The following is a 14,761-nucleotide window of genomic DNA, read 5'->3' on the forward strand; positions in this document are numbered from 1 at the left end:
AGCAAAATGGGAAACTAATAGTAGTGAGAAGTAGATCGACGAGTAAGTGGTTACGTTCAGTTTATGTAAGAGAATATGAGAATAAATATTCGTTACACCGGATTTTCCATCGTGTGATGGAACTCGTTTACGACTCTCACACTACTTCCAATTTATTACAACAATCTATTCATTCAAATGACAATTTATTATAAATTTTAAACATCTAATGTTTTATTCTTGTCACGATTAGAAGCGACCGAACTTCTAATTCCAATAAACAGATTATTATCTATTAAATATGTGTTGTTACATTTTAATACGCTTATAGACTTAGCATATACTGTTGAAAATGCATTTAAATATATTCTACTTTAAGAATGAAATGTCTATTCAGAAAGAATTTGTTGTCGTTAAAGAACTTATGAGAATTGTCTGCTATTCGTAGCCCTCTGGTGTTAAGGTCGGAAAACGTCATCACTGTCTTTACAATCCGTTTTTATGGATGTATTTACGTGGGGAGTATGAAGTAACTGCCTCCTGGTAGAAGTAGTACTACGCGATTCCACGCGTCATATATGGTCACATGTATAATTGTGCACACAATACAGTGTGATCACAATATTATATTAAACATTGTGTTGTGTTAAAATATACCGATTCGTTTTTACTTTGTAATGCCTAACCATAAGATCTTCGTATAAATACCGCAAGCAATCAGTCTGTGAAGTACAACGAAGTTATGCAGTTTTTGTGTCAGTGTCGCTTGCGCGGAAATATGGTTATATTTAGTATATGACGACTATAGTGTTGTGGAGTACGGAACACTGCCACTCCCCCGTTACAATATTTATACAACTTTCTTATTTTATTTGATAATTTCGAGAAAATGGAAGATATTTTCCAATGGTGTCGTGAAGGGAATGCCATGCAAGTCCGTGTTTGGCTGGATGACACTGAACATGACATGAATCAAGGGTAAATACAGGAAAATTCTTTTCTTCGGATTAGTACCGCTCAATCTTGCGGTTTTCGAATTCTTACAATCTTTGTTTTTAACCACTAATCTTCCTATTTTTTTTTTAACTAAATTGCTGTTTTTATATTTTTTTTCTGGTCAGTTTGAATTTGTCGTTTAAATTTGAGTATTTATTATGTTTATCATCAACTTGACTATATACAATGGAAATTTTGAAACCGTGCTCCACTTTCTTTTTATTCATGATAACATAATTTATTCGTTATAATTGATTTTTTTCTATTTTATAATTAATATTAACTTGAATTTTATTTCACTTATAATACATTTATGATATCACATATTCTATCTATAGAGATGATCATGGATTCAGTCCACTTCACTGGTGCTGCAAAGAGGGCCATTTAAAATTAGCAGAGTTATTAGTTAGTAGAGGAGCAAGAATTAATGCTACCAATAGAGGAGATGACACTCCTCTTCATCTTGCATCTGCTCATGGACACAAGGAAATAGTTCAGTTGGTAAAATAAATACTTTCAATTATTCCTAAAATCTTTTTAAGATGAGATTTACTAACATTTTTTGCATTAATAAATTGCAGTTAATAACAAAGTAATGAAACTTGAAAAGAGAAGTGAATTTGATAATGTTATTTAATGTTACAAAACAAGCAATTTTCTTACAATAAAGACTTTAATAAAATTGAAATTTACAGTTACTTAGAAATCGAGCAGATGTTAATGTCACAAACGAGCATGGGAATACTGCTCTTCATTATGCATGTTTTTGGGGCGACCAAGCCGTTGCTGAAGAGTTGGTAGCTGCTGGTGCTCTCGTATCCATTGCAAACAAAGATGGTGATACTCCTTTGGATAAAGCAAGAGGTCATCTTGCTAAAAGATTACACGGTATTTGATTAATGAATAAAAAGCTATTGCTACTTGTGCATTATTGTGAAATATTGTATCATTCGATTTTGTTTTATTAGATTTGGCTGTAGAATATGGACAAGACTTAAAGAAAATTCAATTTAAGGATCAGAGTTGGTTAGGTTTGAAAACCAGAAGTAGTAAGTAATATTGTATTATGTATGCTGGTGTTTACTACAATACTTACAAATTTTTAATTATTTTATAAAGGAGATGCAACACTTTCAAGACATAAAGGAATTAATATGGCAGACTTGTCATTACACACCCATTTAGCAAGTACGCCGAGCGGTGAAACTTGGCGAGGACGTTGGCAGAATAGTGACATAGTGGCAAAAATTTTAAATATACGTGACTGTACTGCGCGCATTTCAAGAGATTTCAATGAGGAGTTTCCTAAATTAAGAATTTTTTCACATCCCAATGTACTACCTGTTCTCGGTTGCGTTAATCAGCCACCACAGTTAGCGACTGTTTCACAGTACATGGCACGTGGCAGTTTGCACCGCCTCTTACATGGAGGTACAGGTGTAGTTGTTGATACGGCACGAGCACTGAGATTGGCTCTCGACGTTGCGAGAGCTATGGCATTTCTTCATGGACTTGAAAGGCAGAACAGATGTAGATTTCATTTGAATAGTAAACACATTATGGTATATTTTGTTCGTTATTACAATATGTTATATAAGCGTTACCGCTTATGTATGTTTGTATTAATAATTTTGACATTGTGATTTACATATGAAATTATAGATTGACGAAGATCTAACAGCTCGTGTAAACATGGCAGACTCGAAATTTTCGTTTCAAGAAGTTGGTCGAATTTATGAACCAGCTTGGATGTCACCAGAAGCTTTGAGTAAACGTCCGGCCGACATAAATCTCGAAGCCAGTGATATGTGGAGTTTTGCCGTTCTGTTATGGGAACTTGCAACTAGAGAAGTTCCATTTGCAGATCTTTCACCAATGGAATGTGGCATGAAGGTTGGTTTGAAATATTGTTCACAAATTTAATGTAAATTTATAATTTTTTAATTATATTTATTTTCATATTTATTGCAGATTGCACTTGAAGATCTGCGTGTTAGTATACCACCAGGAATTTCACCGCACCTTGCGAAACTTATTAGAATTTGTATGAACGAAGATCCAGGAAAACGTCCATCTTTTGATATGGTAGTTCCAATACTCGACAAAATGAAGCGTTAACTTTTGATGCAATATTTTACTTTTTTTTAATTGAAAAATCATCGGAAGAATTACGTCATTCCTGGGTAAACATAACGGACCTAACTAAACAGGACTTACAAAGACGTTAAAAATATTTAACACAGTGTCTCTATTAAAATGACTGAATTATATTTTTATACAGTAATATTTCAAGAAACAGTGTGCCTCTAAAAACATCAACGATATTGTATTTATATACAGTGACAAATTTATTGTTACATATAATTTATAATGTACATGTATTTATTCTGATTATATTTACGTTGTCTAATGGAATATTAACATTCTTTTTTAAAAATACTGATCAGTTCTTCTAGTTAGGATTTCATTTATAATATTGACATTTATTGGATGTTATAAATGTCATGAATGTATACTTAATATTGTAGCTATTTTTCAAATTAATTTCGCTCCACATCTGACTATATAGCATGCATTGTATTAATATTAAAGACTACATGTAATCTGTGACGTTATTATACTTCAAAATTAAGAATAGATATTCACAAAAGCTTGTTTGTTTATGCTTTTTGTAAACTAATATCAATTCGAGTTGCATGCAGAGACGAAGGTTACAAATAATGTACTATTTAAAGTAATTGAGGCATTTGCGATATCAGAATACATATACATAGTATCCAGAATACAATGTTTGTGTAAAGTGCACTTAGATTACTTTTTCATATTGTATATACAGGGTGTGAATAAATATGTGGAATCAGTTCCGCGATCTATTTCCCGCATGAAAAAGAATCAAAAACTTCTTGATTATTTTACAATGTGAAACTTTATTATCAAAATATAAGCGATTTTAAAATATAAGTTTATTTAAAACATACGAGGCAAACATCCTTCTATCATAGAAATGCAAAAAAGGTGTAGTGGTACCTTCCATATTCACCACCAGAGGTTGTCCATTTCATTTCGCTACTTCTGCGAGTCGTCGGTTTGCCACCGATTTGTATAGTGAAGTGATCTTCAAACGTCACTTTTTTTTTCTATTTCTTTTGATTTAACTCGTCAAACTAGCTCCAATGCAAATTAGTAAAAAGTAATTAATGTAAAATATAAATTCGATCGGATCATAGAAAGATGTGTCTCACGCACTGTGAAGTTTTACATATAAAGTTATACACATGTAACTCCGTCGCTGCTCGGGAAGTGTACTAAACTGGCTACTGCATCTTTCTTCTCATCTGTTGGTATGTGAACGAGCTTTCGATATCTTTTTGAACGAAGGAAATATTCGATTATTATTAATAAGAAGAGATTAAATAAATGTTCTCTTTATTCTACTTTAACGAATAACGAAATTTGTTCGTTTAAAAATAATCCGTTCGTATTTTTATTTCAGCTGATACTGCTGACAGGTAATCTCTTTGGTAAGGTAAATTACGTATTCATTACATTAGCATATGAAAATATGTAGATATACTTTAATACTTTATGTAGATAGATAAAAACTTTTTCTTATAAAAACTTCCTTTTTCAAGGGTATTTCATCGGAAAATCTCCTTTAATAGCTCACTATGATAACAATTTTGAAATAACAAAGGTAGGAATAAGTTACTTCATAGAGGAAGTACTCGGTCGTATTGTCTTCGATTTTGACAAAGAATGGGGCTACATTTTTTTATTACATAATTTGTTTATAATTTTCATGCGAAAAAAAATGTATTTTAAACAACTGATCTTTTTTCAATAATAAAAGAAAGACAAACTTAATACGAGTACTAGTTTCGGAGATCGAAATTTATTTAAATTTCTAGTTCTATCATTTTTAGCAAATTCTGTTTTACAATTAGACGCGATTAATCGTTTGCACGGTCCCTGGTCTTAAATTCCAGCCTTTCTGGTTTTGCATGATTGCTGTTGGGTGACTATTACTTAAGATATTTCACTCGACCCTAGATTTGATTCGAGTCCTCTTGGAGATTATTAAGGACTTTAACCATGTGTATTTGTTTGAGTAATATCTTCAGGAATTTTCTCGAGGTCCATTTTGATTTTACAATCTCTATTGACTTTATCTTTAAGATCCAAGTTACATCGCAAATATGTTTGATAACGGTATAACGACAATTGTGTTCGAATTTTATCCAGATTCGTACAAATTGCGAGCGATTGTTCTTGGAATGGAATCGGGTACAGAATGCAGGGGAACGAGTACGAAAGGACACCCAGAGATTTGTATAAAACACGGCTTTAAATGTTTAAAATGTTAATGCAGTGGCGTAACTTTACGGAAAGAGAAAGCGGCCTTGAATGTTTATTTCAGTCGAGGCGATAGTGCCCAGTACTATCTTGTTGAATGGGGTTTGCATTTCTCCGAAAGAGCGAATCTATCTTCCTTTTGCAAAACTCTTTCCTTTCGCGGTTTCCTGTTATTATTCATTGTGCATTTATTTTAATTCGATACAATATTTACGTCTGCATTTCAATAAATAAAAAAAACACGAGGTATATACGTGTCTTCCATTTATCAGCTACAAAACACTTTCCTTCTAGCAAACTCGAGCTAATGTTGCAAAGCCTTCAAATACTCGAACCCATGTGTTATCAAGGGTGGGGCAGTTACTATTTCAGGATTTGTTTATGCTTGTTTTCTGCATTTTGCAACCGACCTCAAAATATTAAAGGAAAGTTTCAACAACGAGCGTAGCCTGTTTCTAAAATTAGAATCTATTCGTTATCCAATTCGTTATTTCCCAACAAGGACCGCAACACCTTATTGACGATAAGTCAGTCGAATCGAACGATTCGACGGTACCGTTTCGCTGGAAATTTCGACTCGTTCCTCCTGTTCATGGTAAATAAATTTAGCCAATATTTAGAAATTTCATTCCGTATGTGCCTGTCGTTCCATGTATCGATATTAATGATTGCATTTCGTAATCTCAGGTCCACCGATATACTGTAAAAGTAAAAAAAATAATTGCATACATGTATCCTCGTCGAAGGTGTATGCGAATGATGCCTCCCTTAATTAATCCGACAGTATTGTGGTATTAGGCAGACCATCACCGACGTTGTTCCGTATCTTATCTCGTGACGTTTTTTCATATCTGAATTCTTATGTGCAAACCATATTTATTATTCTCTGGTTTCGAAAACAGTCGCATCAAGTGCTCAATCTCTGTGCAGTGTGCATCTGAGACTTATCAAGTTGATAAGAGCGAAGTCAACAATGTGCGAGCTTGTTGTTACGGTGAAGCAAGGCAAATTACGAGGGGGTGTCGTACAAGGGGTCCTGGGTCCTTCTTACATCGCTTTTCACGATATACCATTTGCTGCTCCACCCATTGGAAAACTCAGATTCAAGGTAAAAAATCTACTGGATCTATCAGTCAGATATATTAGCTTATATATTGTTTCCATGCGCCCATTGATTGTAGACAAGTAAACTCGATGAATGTGAAAACAAAAAGAAGGATATGTATATATGTATTAGGTATTAGGTAGCTACAACTTAAAATCTTTTATTTGAACAAAACTATTGAACTGTTCTACTGTTTTTTCGCCAAATACATAAGGTGGTGTAAATATTTTATACGAGTTTAGTAATATATCACTAGATAAACATATTTTGCATGCTATCGAAGAAAACTACAGGAACGATACAACCGTTTTCTGTATATAGTTTCTGCATATGGAAAAACTTTGTTTGAATATTTCTTGATCTTGTGATATCATATAATTACGACCCAACAAAATAATGTAATTAAATTACAATAACATGGTATAAAATTGAATATATCGATGAGAAATCAAATGAATTTGAAAATCCAATAGATCATTCATTACACAGCAGATTTGTACGAAAGAAGCAACTTTTGTTTGAAAACTTTTTTTTCTCCATCTTGTGCAGTTTGCGAGTTACACCGATCAAAAATAGCCGATTATTTGAGAATTAAATTCAACTCCATAAAGTGAACTTGGGCAGCAAACAAAATTGCTATACTAATAGGTTGTTCAATAAGTTTTGTCGTTCGATAAAACGTTCGTTTTATCGAACGACAAAACTTATTGAACAACCTATAGTATAGCAATTTTATCGAACGACAAAACTTATTAAGCAACCTGGTACTATACTGTGCAATAAGTTTTGTCGAACGATAAAACGATAAAACTTATTGAACAATCTAGTATGTATCCCCAAAAAGTTTCAGAATTTTTTTAGGAGATTTATTATTAATTTTTATATACACAATTTTTCATTATTACGTATATCTGACGCGTTGATCATCGTTTTCGTTCAGAATTTACATACAATGACCCTTTTACGATACAGGATCCTCAACCACCTGCCTCGTGGACAGGTATCAGGGATTCGTCAAAATGTGTTGGAAGCGTCTGTCCGCAGATTCAAGAAATTCCACCATACAATATTATCGGCGAGGAGGATTGCCTTTACCTCAACGTTTTTACAAATTCTATTTCCGATTCTACACTTAAACCAGTTATGTTCTGGATCCATGGTGGTGCGTTCCTAGTAGGAAATGGTTCTTACAATGCCAAGAGGCCCGATTACTTAATCGTGAAGGACGTCGTCATTGTTACAACTAATTATAGATTAGGCGCGTTCGGTTAGTTGCTTCGACATTACGAACTCAATCATCGAAGAATATATTTTGTCACCTTCGTCCTGTTACATTAAAACTGAATTGCAATATCTATTGAAATTTTGAAGGCTTCTTAAATCTGGGACACAAATCGGCGCCTGGAAACCAAGGTTTGAAAGATCTAATCGCAGCGCTTCAATGGGTCAAGGAAAACATTGCCAACTTTGGTGGAGATCCTAACAATGTTACTATTTTCGGTCCTAGCGCTGGAGGAGCATTGATTCATGCCTTAACCGTATCTCCGCCCGCACAAGGTGACACATATAAATATTTAAATTCTATCGATAAGATTATCGAACACTGTTGATAATGTATACAAAAATTACGGCTGTTAAATTGATGTAAATCCTTTCTTTTTATCACACGAGACAATCGAGATTAACCGAGTTGTTCGGAAAGTCATTTCGTTTTCCAGAATGGAGAATATATAATTGAATAAAATGTTTATACACTCTGAAACAAATCGTGTTTCATTTTCAGCAAAAAAAAAAACGAAATGACTTTCTGAACAACTCAATAGAACGAGAGAAGCATTCATTATGAAAATGGTGTAAGTCCGCGAATACGAATCTTCTTGTGTTTTGAAAGTAACAATATTATGCTCTTAACATTTTTAAGTAGTTAAAAATTTTATCCATCGCTGCTCTCTCGTCTTGAAACAAAGATAAACGATCTTGCACCATTTTCGTAACCGCGTGTATATAGATGTCGAGCAGAAAAGAGTCTCGGATTCGTCGGACGTTTTGAAAATTTGTTAAATCGTTTTCTATTCTAGGACTGTTCCACAAAGCGGTCATACAAAGCGGAGTACTCACGAGTCCTTGGGCTTACAATCAAAGTCTACCAGAACGTTGTTTCAAACTCGCGACTCTTCTCGGAAAAGAATCGACCGATCCCGTGGAAGTTGTTGAATTTTTGCGTACGATAGACGCCAAAGATATCGTCAAGGCTCAGTCCAATATCCTTTCGGAAACGGTAAAGAATTTTTTCTAATTTACTTCAACGGATGCACCTTGTTCGGTCGTAAGTTCTTTTACAAGTATATTGCGTCATTGGAGCCATTTCGAACAATACAATTTTCTTCTTGCTACGAAACAACGAGGCTATTTTATTAGGTTGTTCGGAAAGTCATTTAATTTTTTTTGAAACACGATTTTTTTAGAGTGTTGAAACATTTATACACTCTAAAAAAATCGTGTTTCATTTTCACAAAAAAAAAAAAAACGAGATGACTTTCCGAACAATCCAATATAATAACTCGATGTACTTGCAACGAAACTTACGGTAGGACTTTACAAGGTGTTCCGAAATACGCAGGCATAACTTCAGAGGTCAACTCGGCGCACTAAAATAAGAAAAAGAGTTCGTGTAATACGTGCCCCATACGGTCTTGTTTCTTGATAAATGTGAAAGCCTTGGGACCAAAATTCACATTTATAAAGGACATTTCATGAAACTCCTCTGTTGGCAGCGACGGCCATAGAGAAGGATAGGAAACGAAAGGGAATTGAGCGTCAAGGCAGTCGTTGAAGTTTAAAGACCACTTGATAGCTCACAATATTAATACAATCACATTTTTTAAATTTTTCTTCCTTTTTCGTGAAACCTTCATTAACATTTTGTAAAACATTCCTGATTGAAACCAGACCAAATATGACATAATTTGGACGATATTTACTCATTTCGAAAGCTATATTAACTCAATATTTTTCATTTATTAAATCAGTCTCTCTTCTATTTGTACATATCGTAATCTTATGCGATCAAACATGGCTCGAAATTCGTCTTTCGCATTTGTCGTTTAATAAATAAGTAAAGATAATATAAATTATATTGCGTCTGGTCCCATTTTTATCAGAAAGATCTGACAAATGTTACAATAATGTTTTTATTGACAAAACACCAATAATAGAAAAAATATCTCTTTATAATATTTTACTAATGCAAGCAGCTTATTGGCTAATGTTACATTGTGACGCATTAATTGTTTGACAGGTTCTATGAGAACCCCCCCCAGTAGCGGGGATAAATTTTTTGTATTTGTGGTGAACATTAATTTCACATTTATCGTGACAATACTGTAATTTGTATGGATAAATCGAGCTCTACCTTTCACTGTTTATAACATTTCTTATCTACGACCTTGCGGTTCGTAATGTAAACACTATTTTATACGTGCTTCAATCAGTACCGTGCATTCTCTCAATGATAACAATACGAATAGATTTACTTCGAGGCATATCTACTATGTGAAATCATTTCGTTGTCCCTCATCTATCCTCTATTTCTCTGACTTTGACCTATCTAATTATCATCTATTTCTTTCGTTAAACAATTTTCTTCGCGATAAAAATATTCGAGTCCTTGGAAGTATCCAAAAGTCATTCAGATCTACCCTTTATAAGGAACTTTCTTTTTGGAACAAAGTGTCGTGCAAAGTATCTAAAGATGGACCAAGATCGTAGAACAAAATGGTGCACGTTTGATTCAGTAAAATTGCACCTGAAATTACACCATTGCATTTCGAATTCATACGAAAGATTCGAAACGAACTTTTTGAACGACCGTTTCGTGGTTGCACCTAAAGTCTTTGATTTAAAATACATCGTTCGATAACATCGATGTATAGAAAAACTTAGGCAACTGCAAAAAACATTCTATGGCGTAACTGCCCATTGTTCATCTTCACCTCTGAGACAGATTCCCTTCGACACATCCGGAAGTTCGATGACCGGGCAATGTAATCCGATCTGAACTCGAATATCGATGAGACAATGCTAACGCAAAGATGGAACTTTATTTTTGTTCTTTTTTTTTTTAACGATACTTTTACCAACGTACCTGAGAGGTTTTTCTAGTTAAAACGAGACTAAACGCGATAGAATTTGTACCATATTTACTTATTTAATAAGTGACACGAGAAAGTTATTATTACTTATGTATTACACACATAAGTATAATTTAAATTATAATGTGCTTGGTTTCGTTTTAATCGAAAACTCCTTCGCAAATACAAAAATAAAATAGTTTCATCATTGCATTAATTTGTCTTCTTAATGTTTCTTTTTCTCGCCTCAATTCTCGAACCTCTTTCTCTTTCATTTCTTGTTCTGTTTTACGTTCGGCGCAAGCAAAAACAAACTTCGACGAATGGTTCCACTGTATTGGGTCTTTGTTTTTTAAACTCCTATATTTTCCTGCAATTTGTCACGTGAGATTTTCGACGAGTATTATCTTTGATGTATAGCGTGTGGATGTTAATCCCATTGGAGTAATACTATTGCGGTATTTTTATATTTTCAATCAAGTTTGCGTTGTCAGGTGCTGCGGATGTTTTTTCTTCAGTCTTCTAATTGATTCCAAGCGAGTTTAAACACATTGAAAATGTGTTTGTCAAACACATTCCATCTAAAAATCAACAATTCGCGAATTTAAACAATATTCGAAACTTTTGAACGGATATACGTTTGTACTAATTTTTTTTCTTATACGACAGTCCTGTGTACGACAGACAATCCACAAAAATGCATTTTATTATTCTTTTACAGGAGGTAAACATTTTCTGTCTTCCTTTTGCATTGAACAGTGATAGTGTAGCGGAATATTCTGTTCTACCGCAACCAATGGACACATTGATTTCGATGATCGCCGATATACCTATTATGATGGGACACACGTCGCACGAATATATCATGTTCATGAAAGGTGATTGTTATTTGAGCAAATATTTGAACGATTAAACGCATCGATCCTGTTTCTACGATTTTTTTCTGTCTCAGATAAGTCCGAGGAAACGATACAATCGTGCAATCAGTATCTGCCGTTGAAAATAAAGATACTGGCGGCCATGAAAAAATTAGGACCTGCGAAAAACGAAGAATTGATGCAAACCATCAAGAATCACTATTTCGGCGGACAACCGATAACTCTCGACAACATACTCGCATTAGTACGTTTCACGAGCGACTATATGTTTGGAATTCCATCGATAATGGTCATGGAGGATCGAGTGAAGAAGACGAGCACGCCTTGTTACTATTACAGGTTTTCGTACGTTGGTAACCAAGAAACGCATACGGATCTTCTGGTCGATCGGGTTGTCACAGGTAATCGCATTTTTCGTTTTTAGTATTTTTCAAATTAATTAAACGTACAGATTAATTCTCGGCCTCTTTAAAATAAATTTAATGTTTATTTATAAATAATTCAATTACACTTCGATCTCCAAAATAATCTTTGTCAGGTTCTATACATTTCTGACGTTTCTCAGGTAGAGTTGGCGAACCTCTTCTTGAAAAAAATATGGCTGTTTCGAATCAATGAAATTGGGAATGCTTTTGTTAAACTCTTCTATTGTTTTGAACCGCATATCTGTTAAATGATGTCGAAGTGATCAAAACAATTTCGAATCAATGAAATTGGGAATGTTTTTACTAACCCCTTTTAGTGTGCAATTTCTTTTATGCACTTTTGAACTACATATCTGCTAAATGATGTTGAAATGATGGAAATGAATGATAGTCCTGGTGAATAAGACACACGAGGGAGAACTTTTCAACCTAACGAATTTTAGTCTAATGTTCTATTTGTCCGAGACTATCGTGCTTATTATTAGTTTTTAAATTTATGTCGGTTATAATGAGTTCTACTATTTTAACGTTAGTCTTACATGTATACTTTTATACTCTAACGTGACGGGAGGAAAGTTTAATTTAAACAAGTACCGTGGTTAAATTCATTTAGGGACGAGAATTAATTTGTGTCAATACTATTCTACGAACGTGACGTATGTACAGTAAAAATTGAATAACTACCGGAAACGATCTACGGTATAAGTGTTTCTCGTTCGACCCTTTGACACGTCACGAAACTCGACAGCCGAGCAATGTAATCCCATACGAGCACAAATATCTGTAAAACAACATCAATGCAACAATGAAACTTTTTCGTTTTTAGTTTTCATTGATTCAAACTTTTAATAACGTGTTTTTGAAGTTTTTTCAATTAATATGTGGTCAAACACGATAGAATTTGGTGAATTTTAATATACGATATAAATGGTATTGAATGCATTATTGAATAAGTAAATATAATTCGAATTATAACGTGTTTGGTTTCATTTTGATCGAAAAACCCTTGTAGATACAGGTGCACTCCACACTTGTACAACGCTGTTGACGAGACATTTCGCCTAACGTACATATATATATAAGAGAACGAAATTTTTCATACGAAAATTGAGGTGAAGAATCTGTGTAAGACATTTTATCGCTTGTGGAAGAGGAATTTAAAATGATAAAAAAAGAATACGTTATATTCTTGCAAATTAATTTTTTTAGTTTTATAGCGATATTGTAGCAGCAAGATGTCTCATACCTAATAGTAGAATAGTTAAAGAATATATTCAACGAATATATTTTAGGGGCCTCTCACGTCGACGAGTTATCGTACCTGTTCTACTCGACTTATCTCAAAATCAAAGATCTCGAACCGCCAGCCGATGGCACGCAAGACAGAGTTATAATGGAACGTTTAACTAGAATGTGGACCAACTTTGCTAAAACCGGGTGAGTCGTTTATAAAATCTTGCAAACTTACTAGGTTGCTCAATAAGTTTTGTCTTTCGATAAAATTTATTGTACAGTATAGTACTAGGTTGCTCAATAAGTTTCATCGAACGAGAAAACTTATTGAATTATTAAATTGAACAGTACTGTGCAATAAATTTTATCGAACGACAAAACTTATTGAACAACCTATTAGTTCTGACCCGTATGTAACGAATATTTTTCATTCAGGAATCCTACACCGCATCACGACGATTATATCAAGACCACTTGGAAACCCGTAACAAAGGATAAGTTCAACTATTTGGAAATTGGGGCAGAATCCGAGTTGCAGATCATGGAACCGCACGTGTTAAACACCAAATGAAATTTTTCGATCAATTTATGATAAAAACCATAACAAGTAATTACACGAAACGTTTCATTGGATTATATTACAAGTTTATAATATTTATATTGCACGTAACCGGTTCGTAACAATTTATTATGAGATACAAAAGAAAAATAACAAATCGATATATTGTTATTTTGTTATGCAAATAAAACGTCACTGATGGTTTTACGCACATTGGAGGAGCAAACGAAACGAGTCGAGTTTATCGGTAACAAGCGTATTAACATAAAAAGTATTAATTTCAATATTAATTAGAATTAGCATTGATCGAATCTGTATAAAAACAGTTTGGTCGTTTATCGCTTCTGAAAAGAAAGATTGCACTATATATCGAGTGGATATAATAGTATCTATTGTTAGTTACTTCTACATTGCATATAAAATAAATGAATGTAATTTACTTCTCAAAGAATTCATTTTTTAAGATATATATTTTTAAGACTATATTATTTTTGTAGTAAATTCAAATTAGAAACTATATCGATGAAATTGAGATGTATCGGAAAATATTTCCCGAAAATATTACACAATTCCTAATTAGAAAGGAGAAAGCTAAGGATGTGAATGTCAGTCATATGAAATATCACAATTGAAATTTTCTTTACCGAGTTTTTTTTATACTTGTGGAGATATTTCTCATACTCGCCACCAGAGGGAACCGGATCGCTGATTGTTCCCCGCATTAAGTTCTTGTACAGACTCCAATCGGTATATATGTATACGATCCATACCAATCTTCCAATGACCTGGTGTATAAGGCAGAGCCTGCTAGGATTCCTTACCGATAAGTCCATTAGAAGGCTCGGATGAAACGCTCCCCTTCATTTTCTTATCTCACTCACACTTCCTCCAATACCCACCAGAAGCCGCCACAGACCCGACTAGTACTCATCAGGGTCTCTGAGAAGCGAAAACGAACGAAAATACAAAATTGGCTCCAATCTGATAAGTTCCTGTACTTCCCTCGTGATTTCATAGCCTTTCCCTGAAGTGAGAACGTCAACGTTTAGGTCGAGTCGTTTATTACCCCTGGAGCATCCAACCAGTTTTGATCATTTCAA

General features: G+C 33.9%; 2 protein-coding genes across 5 annotated transcripts; both read left to right on the plus strand.

Moving 5' to 3' along the window:
• The first annotated feature begins 285 nt into the window (after positions 1 to 285).
• Positions 286 to 3,387, plus strand: Ilk (integrin linked kinase). Its single transcript, XM_076315378.1, has 7 exons — positions 286 to 957; positions 1,314 to 1,479; positions 1,674 to 1,866; positions 1,947 to 2,027; positions 2,098 to 2,540; positions 2,641 to 2,871; positions 2,950 to 3,387. The coding sequence occupies exons 1-7, from the start codon at positions 869 to 871 to the stop codon at positions 3,094 to 3,096; spliced, it is 1,350 nt and encodes a 449-aa protein (XP_076171493.1). The 5' UTR covers positions 286 to 868; the 3' UTR covers positions 3,097 to 3,387.
• Positions 3,388 to 4,039: 652 nt separating this feature from the next.
• LOC143148738 (esterase FE4-like) lies at positions 4,040 to 14,076 on the plus strand. 4 transcript variants are annotated; one of them, XM_076315375.1, is made up of 10 exons: positions 4,040 to 4,319; positions 4,472 to 4,499; positions 6,262 to 6,439; positions 7,409 to 7,703; positions 7,808 to 7,993; positions 8,515 to 8,714; positions 11,288 to 11,444; positions 11,519 to 11,845; positions 13,162 to 13,306; positions 13,538 to 14,076. In XM_076315375.1, the coding sequence occupies exons 3-10, from the start codon at positions 6,305 to 6,307 to the stop codon at positions 13,671 to 13,673; spliced, it is 1,581 nt and encodes a 526-aa protein (XP_076171490.1). In that variant the 5' UTR covers positions 4,040 to 4,319; positions 4,472 to 4,499; positions 6,262 to 6,304; the 3' UTR covers positions 13,674 to 14,076. The 4 variants fall into 4 exon arrangements, with proteins under 4 accessions (XP_076171490.1, XP_076171489.1, XP_076171491.1 ...); XM_076315374.1 differs by having other exon boundaries at positions 4,472 to 4,487; XM_076315376.1 differs by lacking the exons at positions 4,040 to 4,319; positions 4,472 to 4,499 and adding an exon at positions 5,883 to 5,926.
• The last annotated feature ends 685 nt before the right edge of the window (positions 14,077 to 14,761 follow it).

The sequence above is a fragment of the Ptiloglossa arizonensis genome, chromosome 6 (assembly GCF_051014685.1).
Source record: "Ptiloglossa arizonensis isolate GNS036 chromosome 6, iyPtiAriz1_principal, whole genome shotgun sequence".
Classification (NCBI taxonomy): domain Eukaryota; kingdom Metazoa; phylum Arthropoda; class Insecta; order Hymenoptera; family Colletidae; genus Ptiloglossa; species Ptiloglossa arizonensis.

Bases quoted from the DNA above. Each gene is read 5' to 3' on its own strand.
- Ilk (XM_076315378.1), top strand. From the start codon at position 869: ATGGAAGATATTTTCCAATGGTGTCGTGAAGGGAATGCCATGCAAGTC. The intron at 1,867-1,946 runs GTATTTGATTAA...TTGTTTTATTAG, and splicing joins TCTTGCTAAAAGATTACACG to ATTTGGCTGTAGAATATGGA. The intron at 2,028-2,097 runs GTAAGTAATATT...TATTTTATAAAG, and splicing joins AGGTTTGAAAACCAGAAGTA to GAGATGCAACACTTTCAAGA.
- LOC143148738 (XM_076315375.1), top strand. From the start codon at position 6,305: ATGTGCGAGCTTGTTGTTACGGTGAAGCAAGGCAAATTACGAGGGGGT. The intron at 11,445-11,518 runs GTGATTGTTATT...TTTCTGTCTCAG, and splicing joins ATATATCATGTTCATGAAAG to ATAAGTCCGAGGAAACGATA. The intron at 13,307-13,537 runs GTGAGTCGTTTA...TTTTTCATTCAG, and splicing joins ACCAACTTTGCTAAAACCGG to GAATCCTACACCGCATCACG.